Source organism: Leptopilina heterotoma, unplaced genomic scaffold (genome assembly GCF_015476425.1).
Source record: "Leptopilina heterotoma isolate Lh14 unplaced genomic scaffold, ASM1547642v1 Lhet_24, whole genome shotgun sequence".
Classification (NCBI taxonomy): Eukaryota; Metazoa; Arthropoda; class Insecta; order Hymenoptera; family Figitidae; genus Leptopilina; species Leptopilina heterotoma.
Genome location: NW_025110956.1, coordinates 5282169 through 5306063, shown reverse-complemented (window position 1 = coordinate 5306063; position 23895 = coordinate 5282169). Strand labels below are relative to the sequence as shown.

Sequence of the window (23895 nt, the reverse complement as noted above, 5' to 3'; positions counted from 1 at the left end):
TTTATTTAAAAAAAATTTTAAACAAATTCTTGAGAGAAATTCAATTACTTTGGTAAAATTCTTTCTAAGAGTTCAATTATTTAATTAAAAATTTAAATTTAAATTTTTCGTAGTTCAATTATTGTCATAAATAATAAATTTCTTCGCAAGAATTCAATGGTTACTTTTAATTCAATTTTAATGTAATTTCTCGGATGAATTCAATTATTTTTTAAAATATTAATTTCTTCGCCGAAATTAAATTATTTTCAAAAATTTAGATAAAATTTTTATTTTAAATTAAACTATTTTAAAGCAATTTTAAATAAATTCCTTGGAAGAATTTAATTATTCTTAAAGTTTTAATAATATTTTACGAGAGATTTGAATTATTTTTAAAAATTTTGTTTTCAATTTTTCACAGGAATTCAATTTTTAAAAAATTTTCAATAAACTTTTTATAACTTTTTATTTTAAAAATTTGTATAAAAATTTTATATGAGAATTCAAATATTTTTAATGAATTTGAAAACAATTCAATTATTCAATTCTTTGAAACAATTCAATTATTTTAAAATACTTTTATAAAATTCTTCGCAGAAGTTCAATTATTTTTTCTATTTTTAACAAAAAATTTTCAGAAATTCCCTTAAATTGTAATTCTTCGCTGGAGTTCAATTATTATTAATATAATTTTAATAAAATTTGTTGATATTATTTCATTATTTTCGAAATTTTTAATAAAATTTTACATGAAAATTCAATTATTTCCAAAAATTCAACTTTTATGAGAATTCATCAGAAGAATTTATTTATTTTCAGAAAATTTGATATAATTCTTTGGAAGAATTCAATTATTTCCAGTTCTCAATTTTAATTTAATTCTTAGATTATTAAATTTTTTCAAAGTTGTGTTAAAATTTCTGTATAAAAATTTAATTGGATTTAACGAATTTAATTTTAAGAAATTCTTCGAAATAATTCAATAATTTTTAGTAAAATTCTTTATAAGAATATCAAAATATAACAAAAAAAAAAAAAAAGAAATTCGTGACATCATTTGTAGACGCTCCTTTTGCATGAATAGAAATTAGGTTTTCTACAATTATTATTAAGTAATTAATTTTTATGTTATGTACTAATAAATTATATTCTGATTTCTAATCCGAAACAATTAACAATTTCGTTAATTTTAAAATTGAAATCTATATAAAGAAAAATTGTAAAAAAAATCCAACAAAAAAACTGAAATATATATAGTATATAAATATACAACAGAATACAACGATTATTAATATAGAAGATAGATTAATGCTATTATTATTTAAAAATAATTATTACTATTATTTTTTATATTAACTATTACAATTACCAGTAATAATAAACAATTTAAATAATAAACAATTAACAAAAAGACTTTAATTAATTAATAACAAAATTTCATTAATAATTAACTTGATTAGAGAAGTTTCGTCAATGGAAATTAGGAAAATGGAAAAGGGATAAAAAAGATTGAAAAAGAACAAAATTGTGAAAACGAATTCTGTATAACTGTATATTACATTATTATGGTAAACACAATTGTCTTACAATTTACCAGAAATTATAATCGGAATAGTGATAAGAATAATACTAGCTACAATTAGATTTCGTCTGTACATTATGTATATACGATACATTTTGAAAAAATTCTATACACTAATGATTATTAAAAATTAAAATTTAATAAGAATGAGAATCGCGACACTTAACAAAGGGGACTGCACCTTCATTTCGAAAGATTTTCTTTTTTTTCTCTTCTACAAATACAACGATTTGTTTTATTTTTTTCATTTTTTTGGAAGAATGATAAAAAAAGAAACATTCTTTTCTCAATTTCTCGAATTTGTATCTTATAGAAGATTAATATTGTTTTTGTTTTGTGTCTCTTTCGAAGATTTTACATTACAAAGGCACTGTACACATAAGATAAGAGCGCTAGAGGCGGTCCAAAGACATTTTTTTTTATTTCCTTCTTTTCTTTCTATTATTAAACAGTAAAATTGACCTGTTTAAAAAATATCTAGTTTTTTTAAAATTATAATTGCTTATAATTAATAATTAGGAGCCGCCTCCCACATATCCGAGGGCATCGATTCTTATTTTTATTATTTGCTTATTTTTCTTTTTTTTGTACAAATTTATATATTTTTTTTTACCCATTATTTTTTATTGTGTGAAAATATTGTTTCTTTCCCAATTTTTTTTTTCTAAATTATCGATGCGATCGGTGATTAGGGAAACGCACCTGCAAAAGGTGGGTTTTTTTTCATGTGTATCACAATTTGGCAGTGAACATTCTCACATCGAAATTCAGTTTACTTTTTTTTCGCCTACACGGGATGTTAATATTTATTACAAATTAATTTAAAAAATATTTTATTATATCTTTTTATCATTCGAAAAAAATACATTTCTGTTTGCTTTTCCACGTAATTCGATTTATTTTGTGAAGAAGTGTTAGAGAGAATACAACTCAAGCCTTCTGTGTATTCTGTTTTCTTTTTTTTTTGTATCTATTCGTACTATTAATAGCGAAAATAGTGATTTTTTTACTCACTGCTTTTTTTTAATTATTTGAAATTTATTTGTGGCAGATTTTTTTTTTTAGTTGTACAAAATTCTGTGTTTGGTATCAAAATACAATTTTTCCTTTATGAGGAGGTTTTTAAACATTTACGCACACAATTTTTACGGCCATTGTTCTTTTTTTTCCTAGCGATTGTAAATATCGTCCACACTTTCTTTCTAACTCGAAAAAAGAATTATAGGAAAAGAAATTTTTTTGTATTTTCAAATTGCATTTGGTCACGAAAATTTCGAAAGAAATATTCGCTAATTTTTAATTCCTAAAATTGAAAATAAATTTTCTACATATATGAAAAGTAGAGAATTATTTTCTCAATATTCAATTGTTGCTAATTTATATTTGTTCCTTGATAAAGGATTACAAGAATAAAGTCTTGAAACTGAATCACTTGAGAAAAAAAATTGATTAATATTTTACACTTGTATATTATAATACAATAAATCGAATCACAATAATTAAAAAAGTATTATTGAACAATAAATTAAATACAGATGTCAAATCGATTTAATGATTTTTTTTTAGCTATAAAAACCAATCTTCGATGCGGCGAATCACTTGATAAGCTTTGAGATGACAAAAAAAACATTTTCTTGTTTTTTGTCGAAGAAAAATAAAACAAAAGCAAAACAAGTAGTTCACTGCATTTGCAAATGCATTCTATGAATTAAAATTAAACTATACAATAATTACTTGAAACGCAATGTTCAAATAACAAAGTCACAGCGTCTAATTGAATTTTTCCTAATAAACTTAACTAACCATAATATAGATTTTTGATTATCTATGCTGCAAACAAGACAAATTTTTTTTTCTATACAATCATAGCTAATTAATAACGACTTCTAGTCGTGTTTTTTTATTTTATAATACAAGCAGCATAAATAATCTCATCATCTCATATACATTCATACACACTCTTTATAATCATACATCCAGAGAAAAAAAAAGCTTTACGAGCTTTTTTCCAATTCGAGTTCCGTCTATCTCGGTCCCTAAAATTCTTAGCATTTACAATTTTAAATATAATATTTATTTATATATTTATTTGTATATATTTATATATATTTTTATATTTTATATCTATATATTTTTACATAATTTATATTAAATCATAATCAAAGTTGTCATATCAGTCCCAAATATTGTTAGAAAACAAAATGAGTTTTCTATCAATATCATAACGTTGAGATCATTTCATGCCATTAAAATAGTTTCTGAATTATCTTTTTTTTTTGTTTCTAAGCTAGCGTATTGCTAATTAAACTATTATCTAATTAGGAAATGTATTTTACGATTGTTGTGAAAAATGTTTCGAGATATTTTTGGATTTTCGAAAAAATTTTCTTTTTTTTTTGTTTAATTCTATTTTTATAACTATGGACTTTCGAAAATAGTTTAGACACGGTTACGTTATTTTACGTTGCTTAATTCTTTTCTTTTTGTTTATTTTTTTTCGAAAATTAATGACGAAAAACTTATCAGCAAAAAATTAATTTTTGAATAGATTTGAAAAATTTAGCATAATTCGAAAAATTCTTTTTTTTGTGAATTAAATTCGTTTTTTTCGATTTGGAAAATTTTTCTTTTTGTGAAAATAAATTTCGTGATAGTTATCAAAACTGAGTTTTGATAAATAATTTATCACTAAATGAATTTTCTGGGTTTTTTTTTATTGAGTGAAATTCGTTTAACAACAAATAGACGAAATTTGTTTTTTAAAATTGAAATTCTATTCAATTCGCAAGGGAAATTAATTCATTTCTTGAGAAATTAATTAATTTTCTTTGATTAATTTTTCTTAAAAGAAGATTTACCAAATTTTGACATAAAATTCATAAACATCTTTAAAATTTTATTTATTTTCTTTTTTCATTTTAAATTTGTTGAAGTAAATTTTATCCAATTCTTAAGGAAATTAATTCCTTTCGTTAAATTTTTCTTGAAAAAGATCAAATTTTATCATTAAACGAATTTTTGTTGTAAATTCAATAAAATTCATTTAAAATTCAAAATTCACAAAATTCACTGAATAAATTGAATTTAAATTTAAATAAAATTTCTTTAAATGAACATCACTCACTTCTTAAGAAAAAAATGAATTTTCTCTGATAAATTTTTCCTGAAATAAATTTTATCAAATTTTTTTGAACAACATATTTTATATTCATTATTGTAGAATTTGATAAAATTTATCATTCACTTATATTTACGCAAATTGACGAATTCGTAAAAGGACAATATCTTTTTTTCTTGTGCTAATTACACTGTACATCATTGCAGGTTATTCGAAGTTTCTGTCAAAAAACTTCTTTTTCATTTTAAAACAAAAATTAAAACTTGAACAATTTTTTCTCATAAATTTGTGATTTTTTACAATTTTTTTCTAATTTCTTTCTGATTTTTTGTTTATACTTATAAAAGTAAAAACTCGAAAGATAGAAGAGTAAAATACTCCAAATTTGCAAATTTCATTCTCGAGAAATTTTCTTCGATTTTTCAATCCTGCTTTTTTCTAATCACGCATAAATATTTAGAATATTTATTCTACATTCCTGCAATAATTCTAAATTTTAGTTTAGAATTTTTTTCTCTAAACGGCATTCAAAATTATTTGTAACTAAAGTTTTGAACGTTTAAATGAACGACAATAATTTTGAATATTCAATTAAAATATTTAATTTAAATATTAAATTTAAGTATTCAATTCAATATGAATTTTGAAAAATTTGTCCCTATTTTTTGAAATTGTATTTTGAAAGAAATACGAAACAAAATACTGTTTTTGTATATTTTCAAAAAATAATTCGTAACTAAGTAAATGTTTAATTAACATTATTTATTCTATATTTTTTATTCGGTTGTTATTTTTATTTCTTATTTATATTTTCGAAGACATTTTATATTTTTAAAAATATAAAAAATGCTTCGTTTTACCTTAACGTTCAAAACAAATAATTTTAAGTAGTTTTTAAATAGTTTTGAATCCACTTTTCGAAATTGACATTTTTTCAATAAAAGAGAAACTTTTAGTAATTCCTTTTTATTTCAAAAAGAATTTCTTTTTTGTTAACTTCGATTAAAAAAAATGCCTTCAAAAAAGAGTCTTTAAAAAGATTTCGATTTTTCTAAAAAATTTTCAATTTGAAAAAGAATTTTTTTGAAAGTTCACTTATTGAACTTTTCAAGTTTTTGCAAAAATCTAAACTCGAAAATTTTTTTCTCCGAGTTTAATTTTTATCCAGTAACAATAACGTAGAACCGTTTACCATTTTTGAGCAGTTTTGTGTCTTCTTTATTCTAGTTTTCAACAATATCAACAATAGCTACATAGTCACGATTTTCATTAAATTTATCGTGATTTTAGAACATTTTTATTTTTTTTGCTTTTTAAATCATTTGGCAGTGAGCGATTTCATAGCACTTGCTTTATTTTCGTTATTTTATTATAACAAAGAGTCAAAAAAAGCATTTGATCCGAATTTTTAAAATTCAAATAGTGTAAAAAAAAACAATTTGCAAATTTGGTAAACGTCAAATTATCAAAATTTCATTGAATATTGAATGATTTGTGAAATTTTCAATCTTGAAATTTTCCGAGAGAAAACTTTTTTTTAAAAAAAAGAGAAATGAATGAATTTTTAAATTTTACTTCCCTGAGTCTTGGAAAATTTTCCAACAATGAAAACTTACGTTCAAATGATAAAATACATTGTAAAGTTTAAGTAAATATTTTTTTTTTTCGAAATTCATGCAAGATTTAAATAATAAATAGGAAATATAAGTACATACTTTATAAGTCTGATTAAATTTGTAAAAAAAAGAAATTTGTATTTTAAAACTTCTTTCAAAAGTTTATGTTCTTTTTTTTTTATCACAACAAGGATTATCGTCTTAAGCGTTAAAAAAATAATGAGCTATATTAGTAAATTCGTGATTTTTTTCTTTGAATTTCAATTATATGAAATTCAACAATTGATTGACGGTGTAAAAAAAATTGGGGTTCACTCTAAAAAGAATATTCAAATTTGAAAATTTCAAATTACGAATATTTCAATGAAACTGTTATTTTAAAAAAGAATTTTCCCTTTTTTTCATTGTAAAACTTTCTTATTGACGGAAAAAGTTTTTTCACTCGCCAATAAAGAACTCAAAGACCTAATATTAATCTAATTGCGCAGTAGAAAAGATTTTAAATACTCACGTTTTTTTTGTCCTATGATACAATGTGATTGTTTTTTTTTCTCATTTTTGTGAACAATTTTTGTTTGTTTACAAAAAATGATTTTTAAAAAATGAATTGTTCAAATATCACTTTTTTTAGACGGTATACTCAATGTACTCCTGTGTTACATGCCTCTCTCTTTTTTTTAGATATGGAAAAAAAAGATTGGTACCCGAGAGCTATGGAAAATATTTCTCTCACTCTCTCGTGGACTTGTCACAGGAATCGAAAGATATAGTCCGTAATTTTTTTTTTTTTAAGGAATTAGACTAAGCGTTTGTTTTTTTGTACAATTAGAACTAACTAATGATCAAGTTACGGGTAACTTTGAAATCGCGTTCAAACTTATAGGGAGCAAATTATCAGTCATCATTTTTTTCTCTAAATTAAAAAGAAAGAAAATGAATTGTGACATTTGCTCCTGTGACGCGTTATTCTTTTTTTTTATGTACAGTTCTCTCTTTTTTGGATAAAAGAGAATTTTCTGTACAAATCTGTTTTTTTTTAGCTCTCAGGTACATATGGATGCTTGTTGCTTATTTAAATGAGAAATATTTACAGAGATCGTACCACTTAAAGTTATTGAAGTGTACTCAAGTAGTCCAAATATCTGTGCTGCATGTAACCTCAGGAGGATTGAGTTGTTTGGACTGAATGAGCCGCCGCCGTTACTGCCGCTGACACCGACGCCGATGTCGCCGGAGCTGACAACGTTGAGTGCAATGAAAAACCATCGTAGACATCCATTAAATCGCGCATTCTGTATTCTTCTAGACAGACGAAACCCTCTAATGATGGCGCTTGCTTTCTTGCACAATCCATGCAGTGTACCACGTGCCGCTTTTCTTGCTCGCGTATGAACAGTATATTAAATACTTCAATCTGCGAAAAAAAGGAGAAAACAGATTAGTTTCAATAATTTATTCTTAAATTTCATATTTCGCAGAAAATTTATTTTCTCACTATAAAAAATTATTTTCCAATGTTTTTTGAAGAATTGTAACTAAAAATTAGGAAAATAATTAAATTTTACAAAAGTTATTGTATTTAAATAATTTAATTGTCGTTGAATTCTAACAAAAATTGATTTAAAAAAAGAATAAATTCACTTATTTTTGGAAGTTTAAGGAAAATTATTCGCCTGATCTGTGGCGAACTTGATCTAAAATTGAGAAATTAATTTGAAGTATAAAGAGAAGAAGAAAATATGGAGAATGAATGAAACTTACCTCACATTGTCCACAATAATGCGAGGCCTCATTCTTTCCACGTCCATGGAATCTGACCTCAACACCTTTACTCTTGACGAACTCGAGGATCAGACAGCATTGTCTCATGGTACGAAGGAGGCAATTTTTAACAAGCTCAAAAAGCCGAGGATCTGATACCTTTATATTTCTAGCTAAATTCCAAGATAAATGAACCATCGGCACTATAGATTTGAATGATTGTAATTTATTCCACTCGTAACGTTCAATAGCCAACTGGTATTGACGAGCGGTCAATGGTCCTACATTCCATGCGATATTATTGCACCAACCAACTGCTTGTACCCAGTGAACGCAACCTGCAATACAAAAAAGAGTTTATTCAACACTATTATTATTATTATCATTTTTATTATTATTAGTATCATCACCATTTATTATTAATATTCAGATTCATTTCTCTAAGTACATCTTTTTAAGTTTATACATTTTTATCCAATTTATTATTATTTTTTTTTAAATTAATTTTTCTTCGTCATTGAAGCTTTATAATTGTCTGAAATTAGAAATGTCTATGCAAAAAATTCAAATAAGAGAAAAATAAGCATTTTAAATTAAAATTTGTAAAGAAATTTTAATATAATTCTTATTTCACAATAAAAAAAAAATTTTCTGTTCTTAAGAATAAAAATCTGTTTCTCCTTTCTTTAGAATTTAATTTTTTTGAGAGAATAATTTAATTACTTTTTGTTGAACAAAACTAATTAAAAATAAATGCAAAGAAATAAAACTGATCTAATTAAAAAATTAAATTTTAAGGGACTTATTGGGAAAAATGTCAGCTTTCCAATGAAAATGATGAAAAAAAAATTAAATAAAGATGTAGTTTTTGTAAAAATTAAATATTTCTTTGATTTCTTTTATTTCAAGTTTTTAAAATAATAGGATTTGTTACTAATTGAAATTAAAATTTGATTATTGAATTATATCAAAATTTTTTTGAAATATTTAAATTCCTTCGAGAATTTTATAACAATTTTTTTCAAATAATTGAATAGATTCAAGAAATTTGATTAAAATACTGAAATAATTAAATTCTTTCAAAGAAATTCTTTAACTTTGTTAATAATTATCTGTAATTAATAATTTTTATTATTTAATTATATTACAATTATTAATAGAAACTTAAATTCTTTTGAATACTTTATTTTAATTTTTTTAAGGAGCAGTTTTGTAATAATTTTAATTAAAAAATTGAAAATAATTCGATTTTACAAAGAATTTTATTCAATTTTTTAAAATAATCGTGTCTGTTATTAATTATAATTAAAAATTTGATTACTGACTTTAATCAAAATTTTTTGGAAATAATTGAATCCTTCCCAGAAAGTATTCCATTTCTTAAAAATAATTCAATTTTATCAAGAAATTTTATAAAAGTTTTACTAAAAATAATTGAATTCATGAGAAGAAAATTTATTAGTTATGGAAATTATTGTCTTTCTGCGAAGAACTTTATTATTTCTCAAAATAATTGAATTCTAGTATAGAAATTTATTACAATTTTGAAAAATAATTGAATTTTTGCAAAAAATTGCATTATTTATGAAAATAATTGAATTTTTCAAAGAATTTCATTCAATTTTTTAAAATAATCATGTCTGTTATTAATTATAATTAAAAATTTGATTACCGAATTTAATCAAAATTTTTTGGAAATAATTGAATACTTCCCACAAAGTATTACATTTTTTAAAAATAAATCAATTCTTTCAAGAAATTTTATAAAATTTTCACCAAAAATAATTGAATTCATGAGAAGAAATTTAAAAGTTATGGAAATTATTGTATTTCTGCGAAGAACTTTATTAATTATCAAAATAATTGAATTCTAATAAAGAATTTTATTAAAATTTCGAAAAATAATTGAATTTTTGCGAAAAATTTCATTATTTATGAAAATAATTGAATTTCTGCAAAGAGTTTAATTAAAATTTTGAAAAATAATTGCATTTCTGATAAGAATTTTATAAAAATTTAATAAAATAAATTGAATTTCTGAGAAGAATTTTACTATTTATGAAAATAATTGAACTCCTGCAAGGAATTTTATTAAAATTTTGAAACATAATTGAAATCCTGAGAAGAATTTCATTATTTATGAAAATAATTGAATTCTTGTGAAAAACTTTATTATTTATCAAAGTAATTTAATTCTGAGCAAAGAATTTTATTATTTATTAAAATTAATTGAATTCCATACAAAAATTTTATTACTTATGAAAATAATTGAATTTCTGCGAAGAACTTTATTATTTATGAAAATAATTGAATCTTTGCAAAGAATTTTATTAAAATTTTGAAAAATAATTGAAATTCTGAGAAGAAATTTATTATTTATGAAAATAATTGAATTCTTGCAAAAAACTATACTAAAATTTTTGAAAACTAATTAAAATCCTGAGAAGAATTTTATTATTTATAAAAATAATTGAATTGTTTTGAAGAATTTTACTACTTAAGAAAATAATTGAATTTTTGTGTAGAATTTTATTATAATTCTTGAAAATAATTGAATTCTTGATAAGAATTTAATTATTTTTGAAAAATAATTGAATTTCTGTGAAGAATTTTATTATTTATGAAATGAATTGAATTCTTGCTAAGAATTTTAATAAAAATTTTGAAAATAATAAACAATAATAATTCATTATATAATTAATAAGCGAATTTTAAAATATTTTTATGAATCTGAAATTATTCGAAAACTGAAGTTGATATTTGAGAATAAAAAATGTAATTTTAACAGTAATAATAAATAGAATACTGCGTGTCGTACGTGTAACATTTGTTTGTTTACTATACAAAAATTAAATTAAATTAGAAAAATAACAAAAAATAATCATAAAAAAATAGAAAAATTAAAAAATAATTAAATACAAAAGTACAAAAAAATTGTCAAGTTTTGTAGAAGTTAAATCAATTTAAAAACGTCATTGTCCCTTAAAATTTTTGATTCGATCAGTTTACAAGAAACTGCTCTATGCAAGAAACAAAAAAGATCAAATAGAAAAAAGAACTCACCGGCATTAACCCAAACGAGATCACCAGGTCGTTGCAAAAACCTATAAACAGGAATGTTCTCCTCATAAAGATCTTCGAGTGAAGGCCACCAGCTTCCATGAAGATAATTAATATTATTCCGTTCGCACAATGCACAAATCACACCCCAATAAGCGTCAGGCACTGCGAACCATTCACAATCACCGGGACCAATATTGATATTAATTGAGCAGAAATTATTATTCTCCTGATGTCCAGGCGTACGACTTCCCGGTACTTTCATGTACAATTGAACCGTATTCATTCCCAGAATAACATGTCCCACATGACTCAACATATTGCCCGCCGAGACAACTCTCGCGAACGCCGGCAATTTCATCAACTCCTGCAATTGTATCTTCCATTTTCTCTCGTCCGACAAATCCACATTTGTACCGAAGCGCAACATTTTCGACGCTGGCCTGCCAACAACACCATAGGCATTCTTCTTTCGTCTCACAACTCCCGTACTGTCCTTCGAATCCGAATCCGACAAATTCGACGAATGAATACCCTGCGTCTTGTCTCTCTCCTCCTTCAAACTCTCCTGAAAACTGGAAGCCTGATAGTGAGCGTACTTGGCAATTGTCGTGTGACTCCTGTGACTGATGCAGCCCCAAACACGACGACCCATCGACTGATCCCAATTCTCGTCGCTCGTCTGTTGCATTTGCGTGCGAACCTCAATTCCATGATCGGGATTCGCCTCGACAAGTGTTTTCGTTGAGAACAGACCGAGATCGAGTTTCAAAGCGGCCGCGAGACCACGAACCACGGCTATTGGATGCTTGAGGCAAAATTCCTGTAATTGTGGACTGAACGCGTCTTTTTTATTCTCGAGATAGACACTCGGTGTGGAGGGCAAAAGTTGTTCCTTGGTTAACCTTTGAGTTGGTGGATCGGGCGGCGCTGGCGGTGGTGAACGATCGCTCAATATCGAGCAATTTGGCACGCCCTTCAAACCCTGACCCTTGCACGCCTCGACAATTGCCTTTGAATCCATCTCGACACTGAATTCCTGCTCCTGTTGAGATTCACAGAGACTTTCAAATTTCAGAACTGACTCGACTTTATTTGTACTCGATGTTGCTTCGCATTTCACGGTCATTGGTTTCATTCCCTTGAGGTCGACGTGTGACGTGCTCGAGGGTTGCACGTCCTCCTTTTCGAGTTTCACCTCCTTTAGTTTCTCATTGCTGTCCTCGAGATTCGAGGGCGAGAATGGACCGGAACTCAAGGTGCCATTGTTCATGATGTTCGGCGAGACGTCCTTCTCGTCGAGATCGTCGGAACCAAAGTGTTTGAGCAAATCCTCGGCTAGTGAGGTGGCAATGTCCTTTTGAGAGAGGAGGGCCTGGAGTTCTTGATCTGTTACGCCGAGGTCCTTGTTGTTGGCGGAGGAACCCTCTGGATAGCAACTCGTTGTCGACGATATCTGAGTGAAACCTTGACTTCCGTATTGATTGGATTGGTATTGATTTTGATATTGACCGGGGGTTGGTTGTCGGGGTGGGAAATTTGGATCAGAGGCCGATTTGTAAGGCATGCCTGCTGGTTGTTGAGTATTTCCAGTCGCCGCTGGACTGTAACCCACGGTTGAGTCGGAAAATCCAGTTTGGAGTGCTACAGTTCCGCCCTGCTGGAAATAAACAATCAGAAAATTAGACTCGTGTGTATTTTTCCCACCACAATTATTGTATTTTAATAGATTCTCTTTTAGAGTTGCCAGGAAAATTTAATTTTGTTTTTCCCGAAATATTTTTTCTCATTTACAGATAAAATTTGGATTTTTTCCCGAGACACTAAAGAATTATTCACTTTAATTAAAATTTTTTATTCTGATTCACTTTAAAAATTGATTTGTTTCCTAAAGTTCGTTGTGAAGTTGTTGAATTTTAAGAAATTCGGTTTTTCGAATTTTTGATATTTTTTAATTAATTAATTATTATTTTTTTCCGGTCAAATTAAATTCCCGGCTATTTCCTGATTTTCCAGATTGGTAGAAACTAGTTAGTCAGCTAGTTATAAGAATTTTGTAACTGCAAGTTGTAAGGAATTATATCAAAATCGTTAAAAATAATTAAATTATTTCGAAGAATTTAATTGAAATTCTGATAAAATAATTGAACTGTTTTGGAGATTTTTACAAAAATTTTCGATAATAATTGAATTTCTAAGAAGAATTTTACTTTCTACGAAAATAATTGAATTCGAAAGATAAATTCTATTATAATTTTTCAAAATTATTTTAATTGTTTGGAAGAATTTTATTAATGTTGTAAAAAATATTAAAATTCATTCAAGGAATTGAATTAACATTTTCCTCAAAAAATATTATATTATTTTGAAGAATTTTAATAAAATTTTAGAAAATAATTAAATTCTTATAAAGAATTTTATCAAAATTTTAGAAAATAATTGAATTTCTTCCAAGAATATTACATAAAATTTTTTTAAATAATTGAATTCTTTCCACAAAATTTTATCATTTATAAAAATAATAAAATTGTTTTGAAGAATTCTACTAAAATTGTTAACACTTATTTAAATGGAAGATTTTTATTAAAACTTAAATTCATATAAGGAATTTATTTTGAATTATTTTTGTATGTTTGAACAAATTTTAATACAATTTTTGCAATTAATTGAATTTCTCAGAAGAATTTTATTAAATTTTTTAAATATTATCAAATTATTTCAAAGAATATTATTATATATATGGAAATAATTAAATTTTTTTCAAGAATTTTGTTGAAATACTGGAAAATAATTGAACTGTTGCCAAGAATTTTATTATTGAAGAAAATAATATAATTTTTGTGTAGAATTTTATGAAAATTCTTGAAAATAATTGAATTCTTGCTAAGAATTTCATTATTTTTAAAAATAATTATAATTAATACGAAAAAAATTTAACTCTTGCTAATAATTTTATTATTTTTGAAAATAATTGAATTCTTGTGAACAATTTTATTAAAACTTTTAAAAATAATTGAATTTTTTACAAAGAATTCTATTATTTATAAAAATAATTGAATTTTTGTAAAGAATTTTTCTTGAAAATTAAATTCTTTCTATGAATTTAATAAATAAAATTGAATTATTCAGATGAACTTTAATAAATTTTTTGAAAATATTTAATAATTGAGAAAAATTTTTGAAAATAATTGAAATTTGGACAAGAATTTTATTAAAATTTTTGGACATAATTTAAATAAATAAATAAATAAATAATTGAATTTCCTAGAAAAAATTTTTTTTTTAGAAAGATAATTGAAATTTTGAAGAGAATTTTTAAAAAATGTTTGTACATAATTGAATTTTTGTGAATAATTTCGTTACTTTTGAAAATAATTGAAATTCTGCAATCATATTTCAAAAGCCTATGTTCTTTAAAATTTCTAATTAAATTCATTCAAAATTGAAATTTTCTAAAATTTCAAATTTTAATCCTTTTGAAATTTAACTATGCGTAAAAATTGCAATCGTAATTCTTCCAAAATTCAATTACTTTTTAATTTTTAACTTAAAATTATTCACTGATAATCTTAAATTAATAATTTATGTAAGTTCTTCGATATTTAAATTGTTCGAAATTTTAATTGCATAATTATCTAAAATTCAATTATTTTCCAGGAATAGAACAACATCAAGTTGTTTTATTTAAATTCGTGGTATTTTCAAAGTTTTTAAGGTGAATAAAAATAAAATTGAAAAAGAATGAAATAATTTTTAATAGAAGAAGAATTGGAAAAATTGCAAAATTACCGGTTGTTGAGGTAGACCATAGTTTTTAATAACGCCCGGTTGTCCTGGCTGGGAATGTGTGTAGCCAGCGGGATAACCAGGTTGACCAGGTCGTAATCCTCGTGGTGTGGCTTGTTGTTGCTGCTGTTGTTGTTGCAGTCTCGTTTGCTGTTGATGCTGCTGCATTGCACGATACTGGTGCTGCAATTGCGCCAAAAGCGCTTGTTGCTGAGGCGATAAGCTGCCTTGATTCTGTTGCAAACATTGTAACATTTGCAATTGTTGAGGGCTTAAATAAAATGAGGGCGGCCTTTGTTGTCCACAAGGCGAAATGGCATCGTCTCCCGTCTGTATAACCGAAAAACAAATTATTGTTAAAATAATTCATTAAAAAATTTATTTATTATATTTATCTATTTTCTTTTTACTTATTTTTTTATTTATTTATTATATTTATTTTTTTATTTATTCATTATATTTATTTTCTTTTTACTCATTTTTTAAAAATAATTTTTCCAAATTACTTTTTCAAACCAGAAATGAAAAAATAGTTTATTCTCGATTAAAAAGAAATGCGAAAAAAGGCTGTTTGATAGTTCAATCTAAAATTATCGACAAATTAATAAAATAAATAAAAATAAATTTCTAAAATTCTTTGGAATTATAAAAAAAAAAAGTTTTGAACTTGTTTCAAGAGTGGAAAAAATTCAGAAAGGAAATAATTAGATAATGAAGAAGAATAATAAAATAAAAGAGGGAATAATTGTAAATTTCGCGAGTGTACCTTAAATCTCTTAACGTTAGCTGCTTGTCCTTGTCCTTGAGGATAAGGGGGTGGAGGATGTGCCGGAGTTCCGCCGTACCTGCAACCGGGACCTCCAGCAGCTGGCTGCTGTTGCTGTTGTCTGCTAGACATTTCTGCGCTAATAGGCAGATTCCAAGCTTCATCTATTGGCGGCAATTGCCGTCTTCTGCGAGTGATCAACAAAAACAAAATTACAAACCACTTTCACCAATTATTTATTTATTTATAATTATTTTTTGTAATTCATTTTTAATCAAAAAAATACAAAAAAAGTAAGAATAAATTTAATAAATAAAATTTAGTACGGCAAAAATTTAAAAAAACCTGATAGTAGGATAAACATTTTTTAAATAAATTTAATACAATAATTATGAATTTTCAGGGTGGTCACAAGTTTCAGTTTATCAATTTCCCTGACATTTCCCTGACAATTTACTGACATTAAAATTATTTTCCCTGACAAAATTTTTTTTTTATATGAAAGTTTACGGAAAATGAGTAAAATTTTTATTGAAATTTAATAATTTCTGAAAATTACAACTATAACCCTTTCTGAATTCAATTATTTTCTATAATTTTCAACTAAATTTTATCTTTAAATCAATTTTTTAAAATAATTTTCTGACAGTTCTTCGAGAATTAAATTATTTAAATATGAAAATTCAATTTTTTATAATAATTGTAACTGTAACTTCGTGAAATAAATATAAAAAACACAAACAAAATTAAAATCATAATAATAACTTCGAAAAAATACTAAAATTAAAATCAATTATTGAATAATTTGAAAAGTTGGAAATTATTTTTTAATACTTGAACGGAAATTGTTACTATAAAGACTTGAAATTTAAAAAGAAAAAAAAGAAAGAAAAAGTAAAAATCAAAAACGTAAGTTTTTGATTTTTCTTTTTCTTTCTTTTTTTTTCTTTTTTCTTTCTTTTTTTCATAAAAAATTATGATAAAAAAATTCTAAGAATTAAGTAGTTTTAAAAATATTTTAATGTAATTTTTCGAAAACAATTGAATTTCTTAAAAGAGTTTTTGTAGTATTTAAAAAACTAATTAATTTTTTGATGAACTTTAATGAAATATTTTGAACATAATTTTCTTTCTCCAAAATGTTAAAAATAATTCTAAAATGTTATTGTTTTTTATGTATTTTAATTTTCAGAAATATGTTACTAAAAGTATTGAAAATACTAAATTTTTAAAAATTAGAAGCCAATTTTCATTCATTTTTATTTTTAAATTTACTTTTAAAGATTTTTCATTAAAATTTTTGATAATTCAATTAATTTTTAAAATTTGCAATTAAAATTCTTCAAAAGTTGATTTTCAAAAATTCTAATAAAATACTTGGAAAAAATTAATTATTTTCAATTACATTTTATAAAATTTCAATTATTCAAAATCTTTTTAATTGTATATTTCGAAAGTCGAAATTTTTGAAAATAAGTCGAAAAAAATTTTAATTTTCTAAATTTCCCTGACAAAAAGAATTTTTTTCCTGGCATTTCCCTGACAAAAATTTTGTTTACCTGACATTTCCCTGACTTTACTGACATGTGGTCACCCTGATTTTGATAAATTAAGAGAAAATTGCAGAAAAGAAAATGTAAAAAAAGTAATAAATAAAATATCATTTTACAGTTCAATTTTGTTAAAAGAAAAATAAAAAAATATTAATCTACAGTTTAATTTTGTTAACAGAAGAATAAAAAAGTAGTAATAAAATTATTAATTCACACTTTAATTTTGTTCGAAGAAAAATAAAAAAATTGATTCACACTTTAATTTTGTTGGAAGAAAACCAAAAAAATTAATTTACAGAGCTTAATTTTTCTTGTAAGAAAAAATTTCTTAAAAATTTCTTAAAGAACTGATTCTTTTGTGAAGAATTTGATATTTTTCGAAAGTGAATAATATTCAGTCTTGCGAAGTATTTTACACGCAATAAAAAAATAATATTTTGCTTACGTGGTAGCAACGGAAGGCATTGGGGCTTGACACAGATGATTTTGCAAAAAGTTGATGCGCTGCCGAAGAGATGGGTTCATCGAAGCGTTACCACCAGATTTAGCACCTCCGATGTTTATCAGCGAATTTGTGCAATTTGGTGTATTATTATTGCCTCTGTGTAAATAAAACATAACCATAAGTTAAATAGTTATTCTCTCAATTATTACAAACATATATTTTCAGTACAACAAGAACTTTTATTTTTTTTCTTCATACATTACTTATTTTATTATTTATTCACCAATTTATAATTATTATTATTAAACACTATATTATTGACAATAAACAAGAATCTTGAAATATAATCTTTTCTCTTAGGAAGCAATTGTTAATTGCTTCCTACAATTCTTACAATTGCTTCCTAAAATTAAATAAATTAAATTTAACAAATTAAATTGAATAAATTAATTAAATAAATTACATTAAATTCATTAAATTGAATAAATTAATCAAATAAAATATATTAAGTTAGTTAAATCGAATAAATTAAATTAAGTTAATTAAACTAAATTAATTAAAATAGAATAAGCATCTAAACTATAAATATTAATAATATTGCTTATAAGCTATTGCATTACAGTTTTTTGATTTATTAGAATTTGAGAAATTTTTGAATTTATTGAAATGATTAAAAATGACTAATTGGTTAGAATTGAAAAAGATATTGAATCGAATGTAAATTGAATTGAAATGGAATAAATATATTATCGATAAATGAAAAGTGATGTGAATGAAAAACAGTCAAAAGTCAAAACATTGACTAATTTATGAATTACCTTGAAGCATTAATATAACAAGCTAGAGCGTCCTTGGGTTGACTGACACTTTCATACAAAATTCCAAGATTGGTCCACGCAGCTGAATGAGATTTATCCAATTGTACAGCACAAATGTATGCTTGTAGTGCATCTGTAGGTTGATTCTGCTGTTGATAAAGTACTCCTATACTGCACCAGGTATCCGCATTACTTTCAGACTTTTCCACTGAATTTCTGCAAATAAACATTAAATTAGAATCATTAGTCTTCATCACATTTAATAATATTTCGAAAAATAACTTTTTTGGAAATTCATTTCGAAATTAATTTAATTTTGGAAATTAATTAATTAATTAAATTTTAGAAATTAATTATTCGTATGCCTTATTAATTGACGACTAGTTAATTAATTAATCGACTAGTCGTTGACTAGTCAATAAGTTAATTTTTATTCAAAAAAATTAAAATACTTGTAAAATTAAATAAGAATGAAATAATAATTAAATTATTTATATTTAAATAAATATTTGGCAATTATGATTATTATGGTAATTATGTAATTATTTAGATATGACAGGAGCTCCTTATTTGCATAATTTACCAAAAATTCAATTAAATATAAAAATTTCCAAACGTAAAATATTTATTAGTAATAATAATATTTCCAAAGTTCGAAAGTTTCAAATGAAGGGAATTTATTCCTTTGATTCAATTAAAAAATTTATCGTAATAATTTCGCGTCGAGTATTAAAAAAATAATTTATAAATTTTTAAATTCTGAATAAAAAATTCAAAAAGAAAAAAAAAGAAAAAGTAAAAATCAAAAACTAACGTTTTTGATTTTTACTTTTTCTTTTTTTTTCTATTTCAATTTCGAGTCTTATAGTAAAAATTTTGCGTCAAGTATTAAAAAAATAATTTCCAACTTTTCAAAGTATTCAAATGATTGATTTTAATTTTATTTGTTTGTTTTTGATTTTTATTTTACACGAAGTAATTTTTCGAAAAATATTTCTAAAAATATTCCCTTCATTTTGAATAATTCGAATTTTTTTTTAGCACTAATAATAGTAATAATAATAATAAAAATGAAATAATCAATTTACCTATAAGCAATGAAGGCCTCGTGAATTTTTCCAGAGGCAGCAAGACAGCGTCCTAGTAAATAGAGACTTTGTCCACTTTTCGGCTCGGCTTCTATCGACTTCTGAAGACACTGAATAGCAATATTTTGTTTATGCTGCCTCGGAAGAGTTATACCCAAAAGATGGCAGTCAACAACATGGTACATCCATCCTGGAAAAGTGAAAATTACATTTATTAATACGCAAGTACATTTTGAAATTTGAGGTAAATTTTCTTTTCTTTAAATTAGCCGAAAAATAAAATTTAAATTTAAAATATTTTATGAATTAAAAATAAAATTAGTTGCATATGTAAAATAAAAATTATTCTAGAAAATTTGATAAACAAGTAAATTCAAATTACTAAACATATTTTTAAATTTAAAATGTTTTGCAATATTTATTAAATATTTGAAAAATATTTTTTTGAATTTTATTTTTGATTTCTATTATTTTGATAAAAATGAACTACAATTTCAATGGTTTTGGTGTAAATTCTTTACAAGAATTCAATTATTTTTATATTTAATAACATTTTTAGATAGAATTCAATTACTTTGAAGAAAATTGTAAACAAATTTCTCGAAAGAATTCAATTTTTAAAAATTTTTTAAAAGAATTCAATTATTCTCAAAAAATTTTCAATATTTAAAAAAAAATTCAATTATTTAAAAAAATGTTAATAACATTCTTTAAGAGATTTCAATTATTTTATTATTATATTTTAATAAAATTCTTCGGAAGAATTCATTTATTTTTATAAGTAATACAATTTTTGGATGTAATTCAATTACTTTTAATAAAATTGTAAATAAATTTCTCTACAGAATTCAATTCTTCTTAAAATTTTGATTACAAATTTTAAAATTAAATTTTTTTAAAAAATTTAAATAAAATTCTTCCCTACAATTCAATTATTTTGAAAATTTTTAAAAATATTTTGAAAAAAATTCAATTATTTTTTTTAAATCTTACAAAATTCTGAATAAAGATTTCAATTCTTTTATTACAATATTTGAATAAAAATCCTTCGAATGAATTGAATTATTTTTAAATATTCAATTTAAATTAAATTCAATTATTTTCAATACAATTTTTATAAAACATTTTGAAAGAATTCAATTATTTAAAAAAATTTTAAAGGAAATTCTTTGAAAATTTTTTAACAAAATTCAATGCAAGAATGCAATTTTTTTGAGAAATTTTATTTAAATTTCTATAAGTAATTGAATTTTTTCGAAAAATATTTCTAAAGTTGAATTGAAATAATTTAATTTTTGAGAAGAATTTTATTAAAATTTTTGTAAATAATTGAATTCTTTAGAATTTTATTAAAAATTTTTTAAATAATTGAATTTTTTCAAAGAATTTTATAAAACATTCTAAAAATAATTGAATTATTTTGAAGAATTTATTAAAATTTGTAAAAATAATTGAAATCTTTTTGAAATGTTATCAAATTTGTATTAAAAAATGTTGTTAAAATCTTTGATAATTGAATTTTTTGCAAAAGATTTTATTAAAAATTTAAAAAAAAATAATAATTTTAATTTACTAATTTATTACTTTTCATAAGTAGGTGAAAGTAAAATTTGAAGTTGTACTTATATAATTCTTTTTAGAAAATAGTTAAAAATAAAATTGAAATTCTTTAAAAAATGTGACATTGAAAATTCTTCTTAGAAATTCAATTATTTTTTATAGTTTTAATAAAATTCTTCAAATAATTTTAATTCTTACTTAGAATTTTGTTAAAATTTTCGAAAGTAATTAAATTATTTCGAGAATAATATTTAATTTTTGTGAAATAATTGAATTTATTTTTGAAATTGTACATAATTTTTATCAAAATAATTGAAAATAAAATTGTCAAATATTTATTAAATAATAAAAAAATGTTCACTAATTAAAAATAATTTACATCACAATTTTGAAATTGTAGACAATTTTTATCAAAATAGTTGATAAATGATAATAAAATAAAAATTTGTCAAATATTCTTCAGATATTCAATAAGTAGTAAAAAAAAGGAAAGAAGAATTAAAAATGACACAATTAAAAATAATTCACACCACAATATTGTAAATCACTTTAATAAAAATAAATGATTAACTCCACGAAATAATTTTTAAAATACTCCTTTGGATGAATTTCCCACAATGCAAACTGAACATATGAAACAGGAAACGAATTTCAGAAACAGCTGCCGAATAGAAGAGACTAGGAAGCTAAAATCTAAAGTTGAGAAGTGGTTCTTGAATTGTGGATCACACATTCTATTGTAATGCAAAACGAAACACTTTTTAAAGTCCTTTAAAACAAAAATTCCATCCCCCCCCCAAAAAAAAAGAAAAAACCAAAAATTATCCATCAGAATATTTCACAAAAAAAAAATTGTAATCAAACGAACAAATAGAAGATTAGATAAAAAGAAAGAGAAAAGTACCAACACTTGAATGGAAACTCTCGGACTAAATTCTGAGTTGCTCTTCACTCATCCTGTTATAAGGCACTATAAACTATGACCGAGAGAGAATTTCAGCTCCTGAGGACGATAGACGAGCACTAAACCTAAACTGAATAAGTTCTCGCAGGTATATAGCTAAAGCCCTACCTAGGGTGGCCACTGTTGCCCCACTCTCCCTTCTTTTCTGACTCGAATTACAACCCTCTATAAACATAGGCGTAGAAAACTGTCTAGGAATAGGCAACTGGCTGGGGTCGACGACAATCTTCTCCACTCTTGGTAATACGTGTCTACGTGACTACCCAGTCGTCCCCGATGTCGAAGACCCTTCAAAAATGGAGGATATATTTCTCTCCGATGCAACTATGAGCAGTGTTCCAAATTTTATAGTCAGTCCAAAAAAAAAAGAAAAATAAATTTGTCTATTTGTCATTAATTTTTTCATTGAATTTTCATACTAGAATTTTACTAACTGACAGTGTGCTTTTTAAAAAAATTCTTACTCTACTGATTTGTTTCGAATTTGAAATCGAAATAATTGCGAGATTAATTTAGTTCATTTTTGAAAATTACTTTAAGTTCGGAAATTTAATTAATTTTGGAAATTAAATTCATTTTAGAAATTAAGTTGATTTTGTAAATAAAATTCATTATGAAACTTAACTTAATTTCGAAAATTAAATTATTTGCGAAAATTAATTTAATTTTTGCAATCAATTTAGTTTTTAAATTCAATTTAGCTCTGAAATCAATTCAATTTACGAATTATATTTAATTTTTGGATTCAAAGCAAATTTAAAATTAAAATCAATTTAGAAAATCAAAATAATTGCCGAATTTTGATAAAATTATGCAAAATTAAATTTGATTCTCATAAAAATCAAGATCCACAAGATCCAATTTTATTCTGCAATCAATTCAAATTCAAAATTCATTTTAATTCTAAAAATAAATTCAAATTCAAATTTTGAAATCAATTCAATAGACGAATTTAATTTATAATTGCAAAATTATATTCAATTCTGAAAAGAATTCAATTACAGATTTTCCATTTAATTTTGAAATCAATTCAATTGTGAAATTCAGTTTCATTATGGTTTTCATTCATATAAATTAAAATTAAATTAAAAGTAAAAAGATAATTAATTTTCAATTTAATATCAATCTGAAAAAATTCAGTTTTAGAATTTAATTTAATTCTGGAATTATTTCAATTGCCAAATTTAATTTAATTCTGGAATCAACTAAATTCAAAATTTTAATTAATTTTTGAATCAATTCAAATCACTGAATTGAATTAATTTGCAAAATTAAATTAAATTAAAACAAAATCATAATCCTAATTCCATTAAATTTTCAATCAATTTAATTTCAAAATCCAATTTAATTTTGAAATCAATTCAATTGCCGAAATAAATTTACTTCCAAAAATAAATTAAATTCTCAATACAATTCAAAATAAAAATTCCATTTAATTTAGGAATCAATTCAATAACGGAATTGAATAAATACAGAATTGAATAGAATAAATTGAATTTCAATTAATTTTAAATTTAACTTTATTCTGAATAAAATTCAGTATTGGAATTTAATGTTTCTGGACTAAATTCATTTTCAAAATTTGATTTAACTCTGGAATCAACTCAATTATATTCTGTAAACAATGGAATTTCAGACTTTAATTGAATTCTGGAAGAAAGTCTATTTAATTCAATTAATTCAAAATAAATTAAGTTAAATAAATTGCATTGAATTTATTCCAGAAATGAATTGAACTTTGAAATTTAATTGACTCCAGAATTGAATTTTGCAATTAAATTCATTACAGAATTTAA

The 23895-nt window shown here is 23.7% G+C and overlaps 1 protein-coding gene across 4 annotated transcripts in view; it reads right to left on the bottom strand.

The window, feature by feature from the left end:
- Nucleotides 1-5794: 5794 nt before the first annotated feature.
- The window catches only part of LOC122502849 (histone demethylase UTY), a 119782-nt gene continuing 101681 nt past the window's right edge, over nucleotides 5795-23895 (bottom strand). For 2 of the 4 annotated variants that reach the window (XM_043613139.1, XM_043613141.1), the window contains 8 exons: nucleotides 19576-19765; nucleotides 18488-18703; nucleotides 17670-17825; nucleotides 15672-15858; nucleotides 14909-15235; nucleotides 11123-12779; nucleotides 8060-8397; nucleotides 5795-7712 (listed from right to left, as the gene is read on the bottom strand). In XM_043613139.1, coding sequence (XP_043469074.1) covers nucleotides 7458-7712; nucleotides 8060-8397; nucleotides 11123-12779; nucleotides 14909-15235; nucleotides 15672-15858; nucleotides 17670-17825; nucleotides 18488-18703; nucleotides 19576-19765 — 3326 coding nt within the window. In that variant the 3' untranslated portion in view covers nucleotides 5795-7457. Of the gene's footprint in view, nucleotides 7713-8059; nucleotides 8398-11122; nucleotides 12780-14908; nucleotides 15236-15671; nucleotides 15859-17669; nucleotides 17826-18487; nucleotides 18704-19575; nucleotides 19766-22043; nucleotides 22065-23895 lie in introns of those variants that run through there. The other 2 variants (XM_043613142.1, XM_043613140.1) reach the window with 2 other exon arrangements.